This window comes from Orbicella franksi, chromosome 6 (assembly GCF_964199315.1).
Source record: "Orbicella franksi chromosome 6, jaOrbFran1.1, whole genome shotgun sequence".
Taxonomy (NCBI): domain Eukaryota; kingdom Metazoa; phylum Cnidaria; class Anthozoa; order Scleractinia; family Merulinidae; genus Orbicella; species Orbicella franksi.
In genome coordinates, this window is record NC_138150.1 from 20307853 (window position 1) to 20326504 (window position 18652).

At 39.2% G+C, this 18652-nt stretch overlaps 1 protein-coding gene across 5 annotated transcripts in view; it reads right to left on the bottom strand.

The window, feature by feature from the left end:
* The window catches only part of LOC145490859 (3'-5' exoribonuclease HELZ2-like), a 53906-nt gene that overhangs the window by 13851 nt on the left and 21403 nt on the right, over positions 1–18652 (bottom strand). For all 5 annotated transcript variants that reach the window (XM_081469973.1, XM_081469970.1, XM_081469971.1 and 2 more), the window contains 7 exons: positions 9105–9509; positions 8730–8805; positions 7055–8437; positions 4045–6686; positions 3043–3320; positions 2686–2768; positions 530–673 (listed from right to left, as the gene is read on the bottom strand). In XM_081469973.1, the coding sequence (XP_081326099.1) occupies positions 530–673; positions 2686–2768; positions 3043–3320; positions 4045–6686; positions 7055–8437; positions 8730–8805; positions 9105–9509 (5011 nt within the window). The remainder of the gene's footprint in view (positions 1–529; positions 674–2685; positions 2769–3042; positions 3321–4044; positions 6687–7054; positions 8438–8729; positions 8806–9104; positions 9510–18652) is intronic.

Below are 18652 nucleotides of genomic sequence, written 5' to 3' on the forward strand. Positions count from 1 at the left end.
CCCGAAATGAAATAAGATGAGATAAGATAATTTATTTAACGTCAAATACACAGGCGATGGTTACCCAGTCTCCCGAGCCGGAGGCTCATGATAAATGTGTTTGACATGGTGAAAACTAAATGCGTATAAAAGAACTACACATATCTATACAATTAATTTTGTCGAGTCTAAAGATAGTTAATAATGAATATATGTATATAAGTACGGTTACATCAAAGGCAGTTACTGCATTGGCAGCTGATTCTAAATACGAGAAATGACGTACGTGTACGACCTATGTAAAAATCTACTCCTATGAGAATTTTGTACTTAGTTTAGCCCATTACTTCTAAGATTGTAAATCCAAACCAACTTGCTTAATTTAACAATGGGCGCGAACATCAAAGCAAGGAGTCAGATATACGGCCCAGGACATTTGTCAAAAGCATAATGTTTAGAATGTATCGTGATAACGAAGCAGCAAAATAAAGCTTTAAAATAGACAGCGAAAAAGAGAAGCTTGTAAGGTACGAGTTAACTTCATGCTTACCTGGAGGACCCTGAACAAGGGTGAAAGGCTTCCCAAGCGCCTCTTTCACTGCTTCTTCCTGATACTGATTTAAAGGCTTAAACCCACAGTTGGGATGCTCCCTGACAATTGACAGGTTTGAGGACGGTGGGGGCCCAAAGTCCTCTAAAGAAGTAAGATAAAATGCTTTTTGGTTTTTAAACCAATGACGGGGGAGGGTATCATTTGAGACCATTCTTCATAAGTGATCAAGGATCTTAATTGTAGATCACTTAAGTGCAACTTTAGTTTATGTGTGGGAGACGACTCCTCTGACTTTTAACTGGCTCACAACAGTTTCTAGCTCTTTCCTTCACCAACACTACCACTCTTTATCAGATGACGCTTCAATTAATGACGATATCGTATAAATGTCCAGTTATCTGTAAACAAGTTTGTCGGGTCATCCTTTTTATGTCATTGTTAATAGGCCATTTCCGAGTTGCCCTTTGCCTATGTCTCAAAACGAGTGCAAAACCATCGTTATGAAAATACGTTTCATCTGTATGTTCATTTTCATGCAAATCAAATTCATTTTCATGAGAAAAGTTTTGCGCGAGGACTCGTTTTGATACAGAGGCTAAAGGCAACAATACCCAATGACACACAAATTCCTGGTTTTCATTTGAAGTCATCGATCATTTTCCAAAATCAAAAACTAACCAATCCTTCTGAAGTTTTAGTTTTATCAGATATAAGACCCTCTAAGAATTTGACGTTTTACATCTTTTAAGCTCGACAGGGTTCCTCATTTCGTTAGAGGGGACGTTTGAATTTCCAGGTTTATGCGTTGTGTGACACTAAAATGGCGGCCCGAGAGGGCTCTCGCGTAGGCTAAAAGAGGAGTTATCGTTTACGTTTTTCCTAACTGAACAGTTCTTGGACTAGAAGGGCACCAACATGGCGTCTCCAGACAAAAACTCTCTAAATTTGTGTAAAACACTCTTCCGAATAATGCGCGAATGAAAAACCGCACGGACCTAAGTGTTGGCGAGGTTGTTTATAAATCAATTATCTATCATATCCCAGATTCTTGACTTAATTTGTTGACTGGTTAACGATGTTTCTTTTAATTGCATGACAGTGTAAACCATCAATATTGTAACTTTAACATCTCTTGATATATTGATGATATATAGAATTGATCCTTCAAAGTATAACTGCTACGAAGAACTGGACACTGTTGTCAGCCACCTTACCTAGAAGCATTTTTTGTGTAGCTCACCTAACGCCACGTTCGTAATACGATTACTTCCCTCTACCATGCCGGGACAAGCTTTCCGGAAAAAAGTTTCAAATTTCCCTTTCAATGGATGCCGTCTATATAAGAAATGGCCTCGGCAACACATCAAACATCCCAGCATTTCATACCACCATTTTGAAACCTTTTTTGGCAATAAGGCTTCTTTCCTTTAAGAATTTCAGCTATATTTTAAAATTGAGATCCATAGTTTAATGATACCATCTAACACCTCTACGTTCTGCAGCAACGAACTAAATAGAGATTGCAAACATCTAGCTCGGTTACTACAGAGTTCACGCCAAAAAAAAAAAAAAAATTTCTCAGTCAATAGTTATGTTACAGCTCCGAACAGAAATGTTACTCTCATTGGACGGAAATGTGTAAACTGAAGGACCTCAAAGCTCCTTTGGTGAAGGCAACATCAAGCTGAGCCATGAACTTCTGCGTGCGTTTTCAAGCCGTGGCAAAACAACAAATGAAAGTTAAGCGGCAGGATAAAAAGCTTAGTTTTTACCTTGTTATTTTGCACGTATTTGGGATTCAACAGCTGGAATACAAATTTACTTGTTTACGTGAACAATTTAAAATTTGAGCCAAGGAAGGGTGTCTCAATGCAAAACTTAGAAACTCTGATTCAAAACGTCCGACAAATTCACAAAATAAATTTAGGTCGGTTACAGATTTTTGCAGTTGAATTAAACGACAATGGCAAACAAGTGTTTTACTTTCTAATTTAATCTTGGCAGATGATTTGATATACCATTTCTGATTCCCCAGGAAAGAGATGCAGTTCAATAAGAGCAAGGAATTCATAGCTTAAAGGTAAACATATGATAACAGCTAACATGACTACAACAATAAAGGTACTAAGAAGTGGAAACTTATGTAAGCTGACCTTGGCTTGGCTCATTTCCCATGCAAATGGAATGTGCTAGTTGTGATGCACTTGGCAGAGAGCACAAAGCAGCAAACATCCGCCTATAGAAAAGGGTAATTGGCTTTTATCAGCGTTAAGTGAAGAGTACCGTTGCAAACCTGGACGTGGTTTTCGGGACAAAATAGAAAGAAATATGATAGTAGCAGTACATGCAACATTTTCACAGTTTTTCCTATGTGCAGGTTCAGTCAAATGCACTGTAACAGTCATATTGAAGGTAAATAACTCTAAAAAATTGACACAAATGTTCAATACACGCAACAAGAAGAACTGAAAATAAACAGCTGCCTGTCAGAAATTAATTAAATTGTTTACCTGTGGGGAATTAAACGGTGAAGAACAGTCAAAGTACTCAGGTGGACACCTCCACTCAGCAGCTCCTTGGGAAAATCTGATGCTGACTGATGAAGATCCACCGTGACCTTCAAAGTATCTTTGTCTGGCACCTCTTTAGCGTACTTGATGATGCAGTGTCCCACCCAGTAACTCTCTGACGCACAACTGGATTCATGACGGCGTTTGCCTCTAACCGACGTGGGGACTGCTGATTTAGTGACGCTGAATTGGTCTTCATTCAAAAGGTTTGTGTCTCCCTTAATGAGAACAAACCAAATGTTTTATCGAAAGAAACATCCGATTCCTAATATATCTAACCTCCTTTCAGCAACAGGATAACAACATGGTTCATGATTCAGCTTGCATAATCGGGTTACGAAGTACGCGGCAAGATTAGAGAGCACAAGAGAAGCGTAAACCCCCCCCCCCCAAGCCCCCCCCCAAAAAACGTAACAAAAACCAAAACAAACAAACAAACAAGAGAAGCGTACTTTGCTCAAGCTATTAGCGTACATTAATGCATGATGCGCGCTTACCCACGCTGAGTATGATAGAACAACTTGCTAGCTATGATGTTATAATGTAATTTAGTTACACAGAATGTGACATAGAGTGTGAGTGTAGCATCGTTGTTACGCGTTTAATCTAAACGTACTGTGTTAGTTTCGAAATGGCCGATTGTGTAACATGGTTAATTTTCAAGTGGTCAGGAACGAAGACAAGTGTATCTGGAAAAACTATGTAGCTCTGATTTGTACAGGTCATCGTCTAGAATTTAATTGTAATCTAGACTAACAAACAAGTAGAGGGCCTAAGGGTAAGGATCGACAGAGCACCTAACGGAATTTTCCTGGGCCCTTCGAGGCCACCCTACATCTTTCCCCTATGAATTTACCATTTCCACTTTCTATATCGATACGTTTGGTTCAAAAAAGTTCTCTGTCGATATAAGTACAGTTGTTGGGAAAAACGTTTACTGACCTCTGTTTCAATCCTCTCAGGGGAAGCAAAATTGTTTTCTGAACTCGTTTTCTTCATGTTACTGTCTTCCCGCACACGTACACAAACAAAATCTCCAGAATAAAATTCTATTTGACGACTTGAGCAGTATTCGTTTCGGAGGCTAAATGAGCCTTCCAGGTTTCCATTGATATCCTTTTTCCACTCAATCTTCAAATGGTACATGGTGAACTCGTCGCTTTCGTCGACCGTCCTGGTAGCGGCTTCCATGGCAAGAACGGGTTTCCAGGCATCAATGTACTTATCCACACTGGCGTAGGTCTTCCGTGACGCTTGGTACCTTGCTGTCGTTGCAAAACAGTCCCTAGGATACTTGCGATGCTCAACGCAAATATGCACACTGGGGTTGATCTTAAACAGCTGAATTTCGGGGTGAAAAACTCCATGTGTCATGTGTGCGGTCAATTGAATGTTTACCACGTCAAACTTCCTTAGGGATAATTTTTTCTCGTAGAAATGTTCCTGGTTTTTGTCAACTTTTCCATCGTTAGAAGACTTATGCGGTTTGCCAGGCCGGCTCGATCCAGGTAACTGTGAAGCTAATTGTCGATCTCTGTCAGTCTTGCTAATCATCGTTTTAAGCTTTCCATAGTTTTCCCTTTGAAATGCTTCCAGGATTTCCAGCCAGTTCTCTGCTGGCAAGTTCAGGACTTCTCTGTTTCTCACCTTTTCTTCAGATAAAAGCAATGCGATTTTTTCCCTTTCCTTCTTGGCTTCCTCGATGATCTTCCCTTCTGGAGCTATGTATAATCTTAGCTTCCAAGTAAGGACTATTTCCGAGCCATTCGTAACAGGTTCAACGGCAAACGGGTTAAGACTGCTCAGCTTCACCTTTCTCTGTCGCGTCGAGAGATGGTTATATTCATGGTTCAGAATTTCTAGAGTAATTTCTTTATCAGTGTCGATCAAGGCAATCACTGCTGTAGTTTCGTGGCTTTTCTCCTTTAGCTTTGCAGCCAGATGCAATTTATTGCTTGCCTTGTCAAACTTCCTGGAGTTGTCCTGAGCAAAAGTGGAACGGCGGCACACCTTAGCAACTTGGTCCTTCGAAGATATCTTTGCGTCAGGGCTTTGTGCGACTAAATCCAACACGAGTCGATGTACTTGGATATCTATGTAACGTCGTATGGGTGACGTGAAGTGCGTATAACAACGCATCCCCAGAGAGAAGTGCACAACGTTTTCCTTCGGTTGGTCACTTTCGCAGACGTACTGAGACTTGGGCTGAATTCGCCGAAACTGTGAATTTGCCACAGCCAGCTGAGGATGATTGCTCTCGTTACAAATCAATTTATGTAGCTTGGCTTGGTCTCCGGTCTCCGCAGCATTACAGAGCTCAGACCAGACTGAATCTTGCACTTTAAATTCTGAAGCTTCTGAAATTATCGCTTCTTTTGCCATTTTGCTAAGGGTTTCTTCAAGATAAAAGCCACGCAGAAACAGGGAATACTTGACAAACTGGCCGTATTGTCTAACCCAGTCACTCAATTTGTGATCTTTAGGTGGCAGCTGGGTTCGTAGTGGTGCCCTGTCTGGAATTTTCTGAGAGAGAAATTTGGCTATTTCTTCATTTGTTAGAAGCATCATTTCCTCCACTAACTCGTGGGCCTCAAAATCTTTTCCATCATCATCAGTGTTTGACCAATGATCAAAACTAGCATCGCGAAGTCTCAACTTTCTTCTTCTTTGGGCGAGGGCACTCAGGGCTCGAATTTTCTCTTTAACATCTTGTGGTGTCTGATGCAGTGAAGTGTCTTGACCATCGATAATTTTTTGGGCTTCTGGGTAAGTGAGCTGACAAGAAGACTTGACAATTGTGCGTCTTATCTTTGGTTGGCTAACAAGCTGTCCTTCCTCTGACACGTCAAGAAACACTGATACGCACAAACGATCTTTACCAGGAAGAAGGCTGCAGTGATTTTCACTGAGCTCACGTGGCAGCATAGGTACGCTCTGGTAGTCGTGACCTGGATAGTAGGACGTGCTGCGGAACATGGCGTCTTTATCTAACTGGGTCCCTGGCTCCACAAAATAACTCACGTCAGCAATGTGAACTCCCACCCGGTTCACAGAATCTGAGAGCTGTTCCAGTGTAAGTGCATCATCTAGATCCTTGGAATTGTCGGGATCAATCGTGAACGCCCCTTCAATTTGCTTGCGACTTCCATATTCCTCAACTGATATTGACCATCCTGGTGGGAACTTTGCTTGGACTTCTGCTTTACTCTCTTTGCTAAACCAATCTCTCACTCCATGTTCGGCGCATAAAATTTTCATGCTGTCAGACAAAGTATTCCCTTGAGTTAGCTTCCGTATAACGATGCCCAAAGGGTTATGGCAATCTGACCTCCACTGCAGGTACTGGACAAGAAACAAGAACTTTCCACTCAGTGCTTCTGTGAAATCCATCACTTCGACCTTAAATGGTCTCTCCTTCCCATCATGCATTTCTTTGTAAAGAGGTAAACCGTTCAAATTATTGTCAGAGAGAATCACTATTTTGGACATGGACTTGTTGATTGGAATCATTACTCCACGGCTTTCGTAATCCGCTTTGCACACGTATTGACGTTCGTGTGGCCTAATGATATGATTCAGTACTCCTATGGATAAGATTTTTAACAGTCATTAGGGATTTTTTCAAAGGATTATTTTACTGTTAGTTGAACAAGCACTACAATAAATACCCTGATCGATCGTAAAGATAATTATATGAGGGGTTGTTTACTGAATTTTACCGAAACGAGACCTGGAAAATGGACTTATAGTTCATGTAATTTGTAACGTGGAAAGAAAATTTGAAGGAAGGAAACTAAAAAAAAAAAAAAGAAGAAGAGGCAAATGAAATATGGGTTTTGCTGGTAGATTTAAAACGAAAAGAAATGATTTGTCACTTACTTTTACAAACTGTTGTTCGTTTGAAATGAAGATACTATAAGGGCTAGTGTTCAAGCGAAGCTATTAAACTTACCAGCTACTTTTCCTTTGCACCCAGAAAGACCATCACACGAAGAAGGTTGGTAATCCGTTTTCTCGACAACCACGTGATCCATATCGAACGCTCCCCGGACTCTTCCTCTGATTTTAATGTCTGGGGTCTTTGTATCCGATATTTCCGCATACGCCGTGCGAATAATCTCGGAATTAAGACGAAGTGTGCAAGGTAGATACTTGTCGGGCTCTTTAACAAGCAATTCCTGCAATATCTGTGGATCAAGAAAATCCTCCTGCCTAGCGACTGCAGTGAGCCTCTGATGTCGAACAGTGGACGTCTGCTGAAATCCAAGATCTACAATACGAACTTCCTGGCGACCATTGATGACGCAGACTTCGTAATCTTCAGAAGAATAGTCGAAAGAACTTGACTTTGCTCGTTTGACTGAAAGTTTGCCAGATTTTGACTTCTGCTTGTAGCTCCCGCTTGTGGCTGCGTGCAATGAGGGGAACGACGCATTTTCCGATGATCCATGAACCCGAGCTTCTTTTTCCTTGGTCGCTTTACACTTTTCCACGAGTGCCTTGATTATCTTATCTAAGTACCTCGGGAAAACGGTTTCGTCTTCAAAACTTTCTCGAAGGAATTCTTCAAAACCGTCAGAAGCATTCTGACCGACGTTATCTTCTCCTTCTTCTTGAGACTGAATTCTACTTTCAGGTTCCTCCCGAAACGAAAATTCGACTCCTTGTTGATCTTCTGATCCTCTCACAAAATTGAAGTCATTTGTTGGAGAATCTGATGAGAATGGACTTGCTTTCTGCTCTTCCTCTTCTTCTCCTTCAGCCGTTGGTTCTCTTCGCGTCACATCTTCCTTTGCGTCATCTCTTTCAATTCCTGACCCTTTCATTGGGATGGTGCACCCGTCTTCCATGCCAAATGCCGAGCTCTTTTCATTCTTGTCAACTTCCAAATCACTCTTTTCTACAGAGCTTGAGAGTTGACTATCGGATATTTCTGGTTGAGAAGCCAACTCCAGGGATTTGAGCTCTTTGCTGCTGACTGCCATTGATTGTGGAACAAATTCGATCGCTCGTGGATTTAAAGAGATGTTGGCGAGAGGGGCGGCTATTTTCTTCTTTATCTCTTTGTACGATGCTCCATGCAAAGTTCCGCCTTCGTGGCACCTTTTGATGTAGTCTCTCCAGTTCCCCCTACAGTCACCAGCGGTGCACAACGAGACGGGATCTCCAACAACGGCTACCAAGGACATCGCTCTAGTTATTGCCGTATTCAAGAGCTTGGGGTCTGACAAGAATTCCCAGTAGAGTGGCCGAGATTTACCTTGATTTCTGTCAAAACTGTGGCAGGTTAGATGTGTACGGACAGTGCTGATGAATAATGCACGGAATTCTTTCCCTGCGGAAAAAAAAAGCACACACACTGCAAACTATAGCTTTCTTTGGTGGGCACGCACACAAAATGGAAATTGAGAGCTATCCCTAGATCAACCAAGTGTAAGTAAAGGCTTAAGAAAATTCTACAAGTTGGTTTCGTTTTCTTATATCGTTTTAGCTTTTATTCTCCTCTATGGATTTCCACACTTGGCAAGGAACTGTTAACAATTTTTTTCCGAAATCAACGAAAGATCTAGAGTGTAAAGTCACTCCTGAAAAGCTCACTAATGTATCAAGAAAAATCTCTTGGTCACCTTGCACGTTATGAATACTTTCCACTGTTACATTCCCCAGTCCCTTGCTTCGGAGCTGCGTTCGAATAGCCCGAACCTACAAACGTAACGTAAAGGAGTATTGTCAATAATCCTGATAGCATCTGTAAATAACATTTTTTTAAAAATAAACGAAGACGAAAATCGTATTTCCGGGTACACATTTGCAATTTCACTGCATAGGCGACAAAAAATATTTCAGTATGGCAACGAGGACATAAATTTCCAGCAGCAAACAAAAAAATGTCGAAGAAACAAAACATCCTTTGAACTTTCTTCAGAACCTCTCAGTAGAATTTTTCATTCCTGCCTAGGTGGCCTTTACGAAAGGCCGAGTTATCATGAATATCGTAATACCTGAGTCATGTAAGCGGATATGACTCCAATCTTAGAAAGATCTTTTTCCTTCCACTCCACTGGCCAGTCATCAGCTAGCAACTTGACCCTCTTCACAATCTCATCAACTTCTGCTGTGTTTATGTACGAATTTTCTCTCGCTTCCTCAACTCCATGGACTGAAAAGAATAACAGTGGTCCAAACCTTGGGTGCGAAGCCTGGTCACCACGGGCAATCAACTCTTCTCCGTAAAAGTTATCAGATGGAAATTGCAGGATGTCAGGATGACTCCGGTAGTTTTCTGTCAAGAGCATCACGCTGTCATCCGACTGCATATTTTCATAATAATGATCAAACAGCCTCTCGGGAAGAGACCTTTGAAGACCCCAGTCTTGCGCATAACGGGAGTAAACTTCTGGGCTCATCTAAAAACACAGGTCGAAATAATAATGACAATAATGTTAACAATACAGATCTATGTAGTCCAGTTCAAGATAGAGCAGCTTAGCTCAGCCCCAGCAGCTAAGCATTTTTTTCCTGTTTTTATTCTTAGATACATTTCTTAACTGCTTTTCTGCTTTTGTATCGCTATAGAAATATCCTGGCAGCTCATAACCATGCATCCACCCTAGCGTCTTGTCCCTGTAGATACACAACGTAACTAAAAAAAATCTATCGTTTAATTTCGGCTGGTTATTGTTGTCTATCCTTCTGATTCTGTTGTCTCTTATTATGGAGATGGTGAGCAGAACATGCCAATTGATAAATTCCTACCTAATGTTTTTAGAACTGATTAGTTCCAAACAAGAGATTATCATGGTAAGAGAGTGAATTCCCATATAGATAGACCTTATACCCAAGGTAGTCCCTCTTAAGTTATCTTTAGACATGGCACCCAGCTGTTCCGCGCACGGATGTTACTCGCGCGTTGTGTGGTTGTTTTCGTGAAAGGTCTGTGTACGTTTCGTTTTGTTTCAAAGCGAAGGAAAACCTCCAACGCTGTGTAATTTCCTGCGTGAAAATGATTTGCTTCACAGGTTCAAGTCTTACTTCAGAAAAACATTCTCCACTGAAACGGCTCTGATACGACTTGTGGATCAGAGTTTATTTGATCTTGACAGTGACAAAGTTACGGGCGTTGCCTTTGTTGACTACAAAAAGGCGTTTGGTCTTATTGACCATCACCTGTTGCTAAACAAGCTCGGAGCACTAGGCGTTGGCGAGGATTACCTGCCTTTATTTGCTGATTACTTGAGTGGTCGTAAACAATGCGTAAACGTATGAAGATGGATTTCATTCAACTGTAAGAGAAATTACCTCGGGCGTACCTCAGGGCAGCATCCTGGTTCCCGTGTTCTTTCTCACATTCATTAACGACTTACCCTCGGTACTACAGAGCACCGTAACAGACATTTATACCGATGACACTACAATAAGTTATTCGACCGATTACAAGCTAGCACCTCAGGCTGTAAGTGATGGACTTCAATCTGACTTAAACAGACTACAGAAATGGTCAGATAGCAACATGATGTTTCTTAATGAAACGAAGACCAAAATAATGTTCGCTACAGGCAAACGGCTTGACAAAAGATTAGGGAACCAACAGTTGCAAGTTAAATTAAATGCTTCCTATGTTGAATCTGCTGGGGATCAAGACTGACTGCAAGCTATCCTTCGATGCCCAAATTGATGACCTCTATAAGACGCTCTCTCAGCGCATCGCTGTTCTGAGTAGAATTAAGAAATTTATTCCTCTTAAAGAGCGGATGGCATATTACAACGCGATGATCAAGGAAGTCATGCTCAAACACAAGCTAGGCAACCGAACAAACGGATGGTCAAAAATGCAGACAGACGCTCGCCGCCTGAGCAGCAAAAGGCAGTTTAAGCAACAAGGCAACCACGCCAAAGACAACGTCGATTAAAAAACGACTTTATATCATTCAGCCCACGAATCTCGCCGAGAATTTATGATTCATTCATTAAGTCTATCACTGTCAGAAATATCCCAAACAGAATATTTAAGACAGCGTCAAAATTCGAAAAAAAGACTTTAAAAATTAACCGTCCTAGTTCACGTTCTCTCGAATTTGCAGAATGCGGCTATTTCACGTTGTTGTTTTGTAAAGAACGGCAAAGAAATGAACAAAGAATTATAACGCACGCTTACACAGCCATTGTACTCCGCGTTGCTGTTGCCATTGTGGCTTGCTTTGAGGTTACCGTATACCTTTAGGGGTGTCTCGCGTACAAGCAATGTAGTGCGTCCGGTTTAAGCTGTAGATACCTAAACCCCTATATCAAATTAAAGCTTATAGAGCTGGCTATCAAACTATTCCCAGAATTTTGAAATAATATGAATTGCCGATTTTTTCACGACCACTAAATGCGGGCGCCCTTACCACCTTTTGAAAGTTACGGGTCAAATCAAATTTTTTTTTCGCCAATTTATTTTTTTCCTCAGTTTCAGGACAAAATGCGCTAAAAAGCGTGTCTGCGTTCTGCCATATTCAATTGCAGTAAAACGTTACAGAACATTTTCGAAGTAGGATTTAAAAAATATGAAGTGATCGTACAAAAATCGCTTTAGGAGAAAAAATATTTCGAAATAAACAATTCGCAGAAACATTTTTGTTTTTTAGAGGAGATCCGGCGGCTCGAAGGGCCGCCAAGCGGAGCACCATAACTATAGGAACAGGATCATATGCATGCATAGAAATAGAAACCCATGCAACTCTTTACCCATGGTAAACATGGCTAGTGGCATGGATCGCGGGCGCGTGCGCCCAACAACAACGACAGCGACATGGCGCCAACAACGACGTCGCGCAACATGGCGGCCATACTCCAGCTATTACCAAGTCATGCAGTCTTGGTTAAAAGCGTATATCTTTGACATTGGACATCCATGTTATCGCCAATTGACACCTGTCAAAACAAAGTATCCGCTGACCGGTCTCACGTGACCACAACGCGGGCTCAGGTTGTGTTTTTTAAGTTGACCGCTGACCAAGTCTAGTTTTCGATTGGATCGCGGGCTCATATCAGGTTAATTTGTTGTAACCAGGGCCGGGTTGTTCGGAAATTGGGTTAACGCCAGCCAACCCAGGATTAAAGGTTAATCGAAGTATAAATTTATCTTCTATACAAGTGTTTTTCACTGCTTTAGGGTCAGGGCTCCTGGTGTAGTTTGAGATTATTCAAAATCAAAACAGAAGGCCAAAAATATAAACAGAAAACCTCACCGCAAGTTACAAAAACTGAAATTAAAATTCTCGCTTATCCTAGGTTAGCTTAATCGGGTTTTTAGGCTTGGCTAAATCTATATAATATATAGATTTAGGCCAGCCTAAAAGCGGAGCTCCTCAGTTATTTTTCGGAATGTTGTTACTCATGAAAATAATCCAACATGTATGAGGTAAATTGCGAATGATTTAATAGTTTCAGCTGGAACTAGTATTATATCAGCAGATCGAGGTGTAAGATGGTGTGATTATGAAATATAGAGCCATGATTTCAAGGATTTCTTGGAAGCCACCACAATTCTTGATCACAGAACAGAACTGTCTTCTGTGCTTTTTGGTGGCATTTCTTGTTCTTTCCTACCTTATTCAGAAAGACAAGGCATTGTTATTAATCATTATATTCTTCCTTAGTTAACATGACTCCCACACAAAGGAGGTTTACACATTTTTTTGTTGTGGGGACTGATTGAAATGCAGTGGTTACAATATACTCAGTCCCTGAATCTCTACCAAATGAAATCTCACAAAAATACCAAAACAGTATACATATGTGAAAAGTTGGAAAGTTTTGTTTTCTAACTTGTCCCCAAAGATACATTTAGCCATCTTCACTATTGTATGGAGTCTCCTCCTGCTGGAAGGGTTTGCAATGAGCAAAATCACCCTCGCATGAATGGTAATTACGATATATATATATATATTTTTGCTGATCATGAATACTTGCATAGGCTTCTAATAATAATTTTATTATTCAATTTCAATGTGATTTGTTCTTTTTCTCGACTGGCATTGTGGACTACAAAAGCTGTTATTGGGTTCCATTAATTAATTTTGCTATGATTAAATTATACCAAGAATTATCAGTAAGCTAAGAGGAAGTTATATTATGTACATGTATTTTGTCTGCACTACACAACCAAATGCACTCCAAGGTTATCAGGCATAGGTACATTTGTCAGAAGAGCCCAGCATATCCAAGATATGTTTTGATTGACACATCAATTAAGATAATTTACAGCAAAATGGCTAAAAAACGCATCAATATCCTACATGCACCAAAGCCAGACATGGGATTATAAGGCAATCATTTAAACAACAGATTGAAATAATTTATAAATTACAGAACACTATTTCTACAATAGAATGGAACAAATTAACCTTATCAGACATTGCGAATGGCAAGGCTGTCTGTAGAATGTCACAAATTTCTCAACCCTTTCTTTCTACAAAAATGCTAATCCTGCAACTTTGCTTTAGACCCAGTTCTCCATTTCGTGTTGGCAAAATATCAATTTATGCCATGTCCAATGCAGATTATCACAAAATTGATTTAAAAGCTCAATAAATATCATTTTAAAGCCAAAAAGCCAATTATTTAAACCATGAGTAAATTATCTCTAAGAAAAACTGATTAATTTAAAAGGCACTTAAAAATAATTAGTTAATATGTGTTTCTTAATAATGTAGTGCAGTGTATCTGTCACAATGTTGCAGCTATGATATTACTACAAACAGGATGGGTTGCAGAACTGAACCTCCAAGTCAGTTTATTCAATGAACTTGGTGCAGAATTTATAATCCCATCAAGTTGTCTGTAAATACAGAGAAACCAAACAAAGCATTACAATCATAAGTAATGAATTACTGAACTCTTTTACATGTATGAACAGTGTATGTTCCATTAATATTGGGGATCTCTCAGAAGCTGTATCCATGATAAATTAATTTGTTCCCAGATGCATTTGTTTATAGAACTTTTCACAAATTAACATCTCTGTCATAACAGTGATGTCTGTGTTCTACAACAATTACATGTAGTACACAAGAAAAATACACTCAGTAAGATATTGTTTACAATAAAAATCAATGCCTATAAGCAATCATAAGGACCTTAAATTTATATTTCCTCAGAAATATCTCACCAGGACATGGTTGCTTTGAAAATCTTTGATGTTTTAATACAGGCTCCCCATCTGTAAACTGTTCATATATTGACTGACAGGAACAAGCATGTAATTCCTTTCTTTGATATACAGTGTACTTCATTGTTAGTTGTTTACTGAGTGTTAGTAGTGAATCAAATGCTAGGGGTTGGTACTCCAACTTTCACTGTGGCAGGCTCTGCCCTGAAATACAAAGCAAACTTACATAACTGTTATGAACTTCGCCACTTGCTTTCGAGAGCAAATGCAATTTGCTTCAAACAAGAAACTGGAACATTGAGGGTTACAATGTTTGGTTGTACATATAACTGCACAACTGTATATGAGTTCAGCTTCCAGAAGAAAATCAGAGTTTGTCAGGATAAATACTGATGTTCTTGCTTACTCAATGAATGAATGTGCAGTTCCAGAAGATATTCACACCCAACACCCATTCATGGCCACTCTTTAGAAATTCCAAATTAAAGTATCAGGAATCAAGAGCTCTAATAGAGAAAAAACCTCCATGTGGGGTATGAATCTTTTCTTGAAGAAAACAATGTCTGAGAAATCATTAATTACAACATAATGTTTAAGAAACATCTTACCTTTCAGAGAATTTTGTAATCTACACTGTCTGGCCAGTTCACATATTTGACAAGTTGACACTGGGCATGTTTTTAAATATGTGCCCTTCAACATCACATTACTATGTAGTAGGACTGGTCAACTAAAAACAGCATAATTTGGTTAATTAATATACACTGTACAGTATTAGGTTGAAATATTGGTGTAGATTGTTGCACATCAACAGATACAGAAACTATTTGCATCTGAATCATAACGAGTGAAAAATCATGCATGAGACATTTACTTGTACATGTAACAGCCCTCCACCTCAGAACCATCACAGATATGATATGATATTTTTAAACTCTCTGAAATTTCAGATTATTCAAGATTAACATATACACGTACATCATCTGGGCCAACCCTAAAACACTGAATTTGGAAACCGAAATCCGGAATCCAGAATCTGGAATCCGGAATCCGGAACCAAAAACCAGAATCTGGAATCCAGATATTATGAATGATGATAGAAATAATTCACTTCAGCAATGTCTAATAAATAAATATGAGCAAAAATTATTTTGTTGTTATTTATTTTCTTGGCTTTACTTCAGCCACGAACTGTAATTGCTAAAAAATTATTGACTAGTTCTGAACAACCCTTAGCTATATATCTGGCCCGGTTGTTCAAAAACTGGATAAAGCTATCCATTGGGTAATCACTTTCCAGCCAGGGTTACTGATTTTCTGGATGGATAGAGTTACTCCTAGCCTGCGAGCAGGCTCTAGTATCTGTCTCTAGTGTCTGAGCAGGCTAAATAGGTGTCTAGTGTTTTTCTGCATTGGCATGTCACCAAGAGCCTTCATGCGGCTTTGCCACTCACGCCCCCAGCCCAAACACGCCCCCCAGCCCAAAACCCATCTTTTGTTGAAGCTGGCCCTAGTGAGAGCCCGCTTCTTGTCTAGATCAAGTTGCTCTGAGAAGACTGGTGAGCAGCACATTAACAACAAGCTATTATAGGCTATTGCAGTGAGTTTCTGGCAGTCTTTTAGCATCTTTTAACAACATGTGGTCTGATCTGTTAGCAAGTGAGAAGCAGACGGAAGTAAGTGTGCAACATTTCTACAAATTGTTTTAATATGATGGCCGCCAAGAATATGAAAGGCTGATTTGTCACAGTATCAGCGTGGAAATTGTGTTAATCTGGAATTGGTCTCGTATCTGTTGGAAAAATCAAATTTCATATTTAGACCAGATGGGTTAGCCTTTGGACTTCGAAAGTGGGGGGCGTGACTGTCAATGTACAGGGGGCTGCCACTGATGGATATCCTGTTCTCTATGACATTTTCTATCTTGTTCAGTATCTACTAGACATAAAGGATAAATTTATACTCCCGGTAAATTGAAGATCACTTATTAAACAAAATGGCAATTACCAGCAAGCTTATTTTAGACACTCTCGAGGTGCTTGGAATAAAATTAAGACGCACTTTACTGGGATTCTCATAGTCATAGCCCTCACTAAAAATAACGGTTGCATGATTTCAACAGACGGGGAATTTTTGTTTCAAAAAAGGTTAAGTTTGAGGTCCTTTTTACTTGGCAGCTTACTTTTTACAGTCGAAAAGCTAAGCAAAACAATTTTTGTGTATTTTAAGAACTTATTTTCTTTGATTTGCGGATTCCAGTTTCCAGTTTCTGGATTCCGGTTTTTGGTTCCAGATTCCGGATTCCAGTTTCTGGGTTTTAGGGTTGCCCCATCTTTAACAGAGTGTTTGCTTCACATTCAGTTTACACATGGCTGTTATCCAGTGTACGCAGACTTATAAGTTTTCCTTCAAAAATATATTGCAACAACTATTGCATCTTTCATTACCTATTCTTGTGATGAAATGACGCAAAATCCAAGAACAAGAAGTCATAAGCATAAAACTAACTTACGTGGTAGTGTTTACAGTTCCTCTTACCGTCTGCATATGCCGTCCATAAACTGGTGCTGCCTGGACAATGTACTCATTATTTTTCTGATCTCACCTTTTAAAACGTCACTGTTATATAATTCGTCCTGAAAAAGCAATAAATGAAATGTTATGCCTTTGGCACTCACCAAATACCTTTACATGATGTATAATGTACACCATATCTACATTCACAATTCTTTTTACTTTCATTGTAACTCTTTTGTGTCATTTTCCCTCACTTGAAGACTGGACTTCCACATTAGGTGATAATTTGCCTCTGGAATCTCTATGAATTCACAGGGAGTGATAACAATTAAATCGTGACTAATTTTATCAAATGTCAGATTTTAATGCTAAGTTTATACAGTAACTTTACATTACTCTTCGTATATATATATAACCTCTCAATTATTGCACCTATAGACAGAAGGTGTGCTGGGGGAAGAAATGTTCTAAACTCTCTGAACTTTTTCTCCCTTACCTGTAATAGGATGACCATTATGAACTACGGTTTGTAACCAACATCATCATCAGGTTCTGTATACACATGTATATTTTGTTGTCGTCTGTAATCATAAAAAAATAAAAATTTAAAATCCTCCATAAAGTTCATACTCAATAACACTGCTACATGTAGTGCTGTTACTGGAATTCAATTTAAGTGAAACTGTTGCAACAGCTCTGTCAAAATTGTTTCTAGCAGTTAAGGCAGGATAACAGAATATACACGTAGCACACAGCAAAGGCTAGAGATACACACATGTTAGTTATCAGTTAGGATTTGGTGAGCTTCTGTGCTGTAGGTATGGTGGAAAATAATAGATTATCAGAAATGAAGGTTCCTGAGACATTTTGACAGCACTGAGAGGAATTAATATATAAATTCACAAAAGAAGAAGTTCTTGCCCTGTCCAGTTCTCTGTAATAAAAATATCATTTACATACAAGTCATTTATTATATATGGTTTGTGTTTAAAGCCGATATAATGCACACTCTGATTGGCCAATTCCAGTGCATTACTTACATTTACATGGTATACCTCAGTAAAATCATAAAACATTGTGTGCAACTAAAATAAAAAATATAAAAAATAAAAAATAAAAAGAAGTGCCTAATTCATAACAATTTAAAATACTCAAAACTAAAACGAATGTAATTCTTTACTTGAAAATTATTCTCCCGTAATGCCCATGGGCCAATTACAGGCATGCTAAAAGTCCTAACACAAAGTAAAAGGAAATTAAGAAAACTATTGCTTTTTTTTGGAAAATTGTAGCGACCAAAGACAATGATGGAACACTCTGAGAGTGCATTCTATCAACCCGATGAGATAAAATTTAAGGAGAATAGAGAATTCACAAAGTTATATCACAAACGAATTGGTACAGGATAGGAGAAAGGAAACTGTACAGCCAGGAAGAAACTGAAACTTTCTTCGACGAGCAAAAAGGTATGCATGCACAACAAAGAAAACAGTCAGTGACATTCATTAAATAAGTTAGTTAATAAAAAATTAGTGTGAAGAAGAGAGTAGAGAGAGAGAGAGAGTGGAGATAGGAGAATGCTCTCTCCAACTAAATTGTGTATATATGTATGTAAAAGTTATTCTTATTACCGAGAAATGGTCAGGGCAAGAACTTCCATTACACTGTTCAATTTACTGAGTTAATTAGTACCATGTCACTTTTTAGGAACATTTCCATATTAAGTGTAAATACCGCATTGGGGAATAACCTCTTGTTAAGAAAATAGGGTCCATGTACCCCCAACCAAAAGCAATGGCACAAATAAAATGAAATAGCCAATCAAAATCAAAGCAGAACTTTATTTGCAGACAGGATTGCCATGCATAATCGTCTACTCGA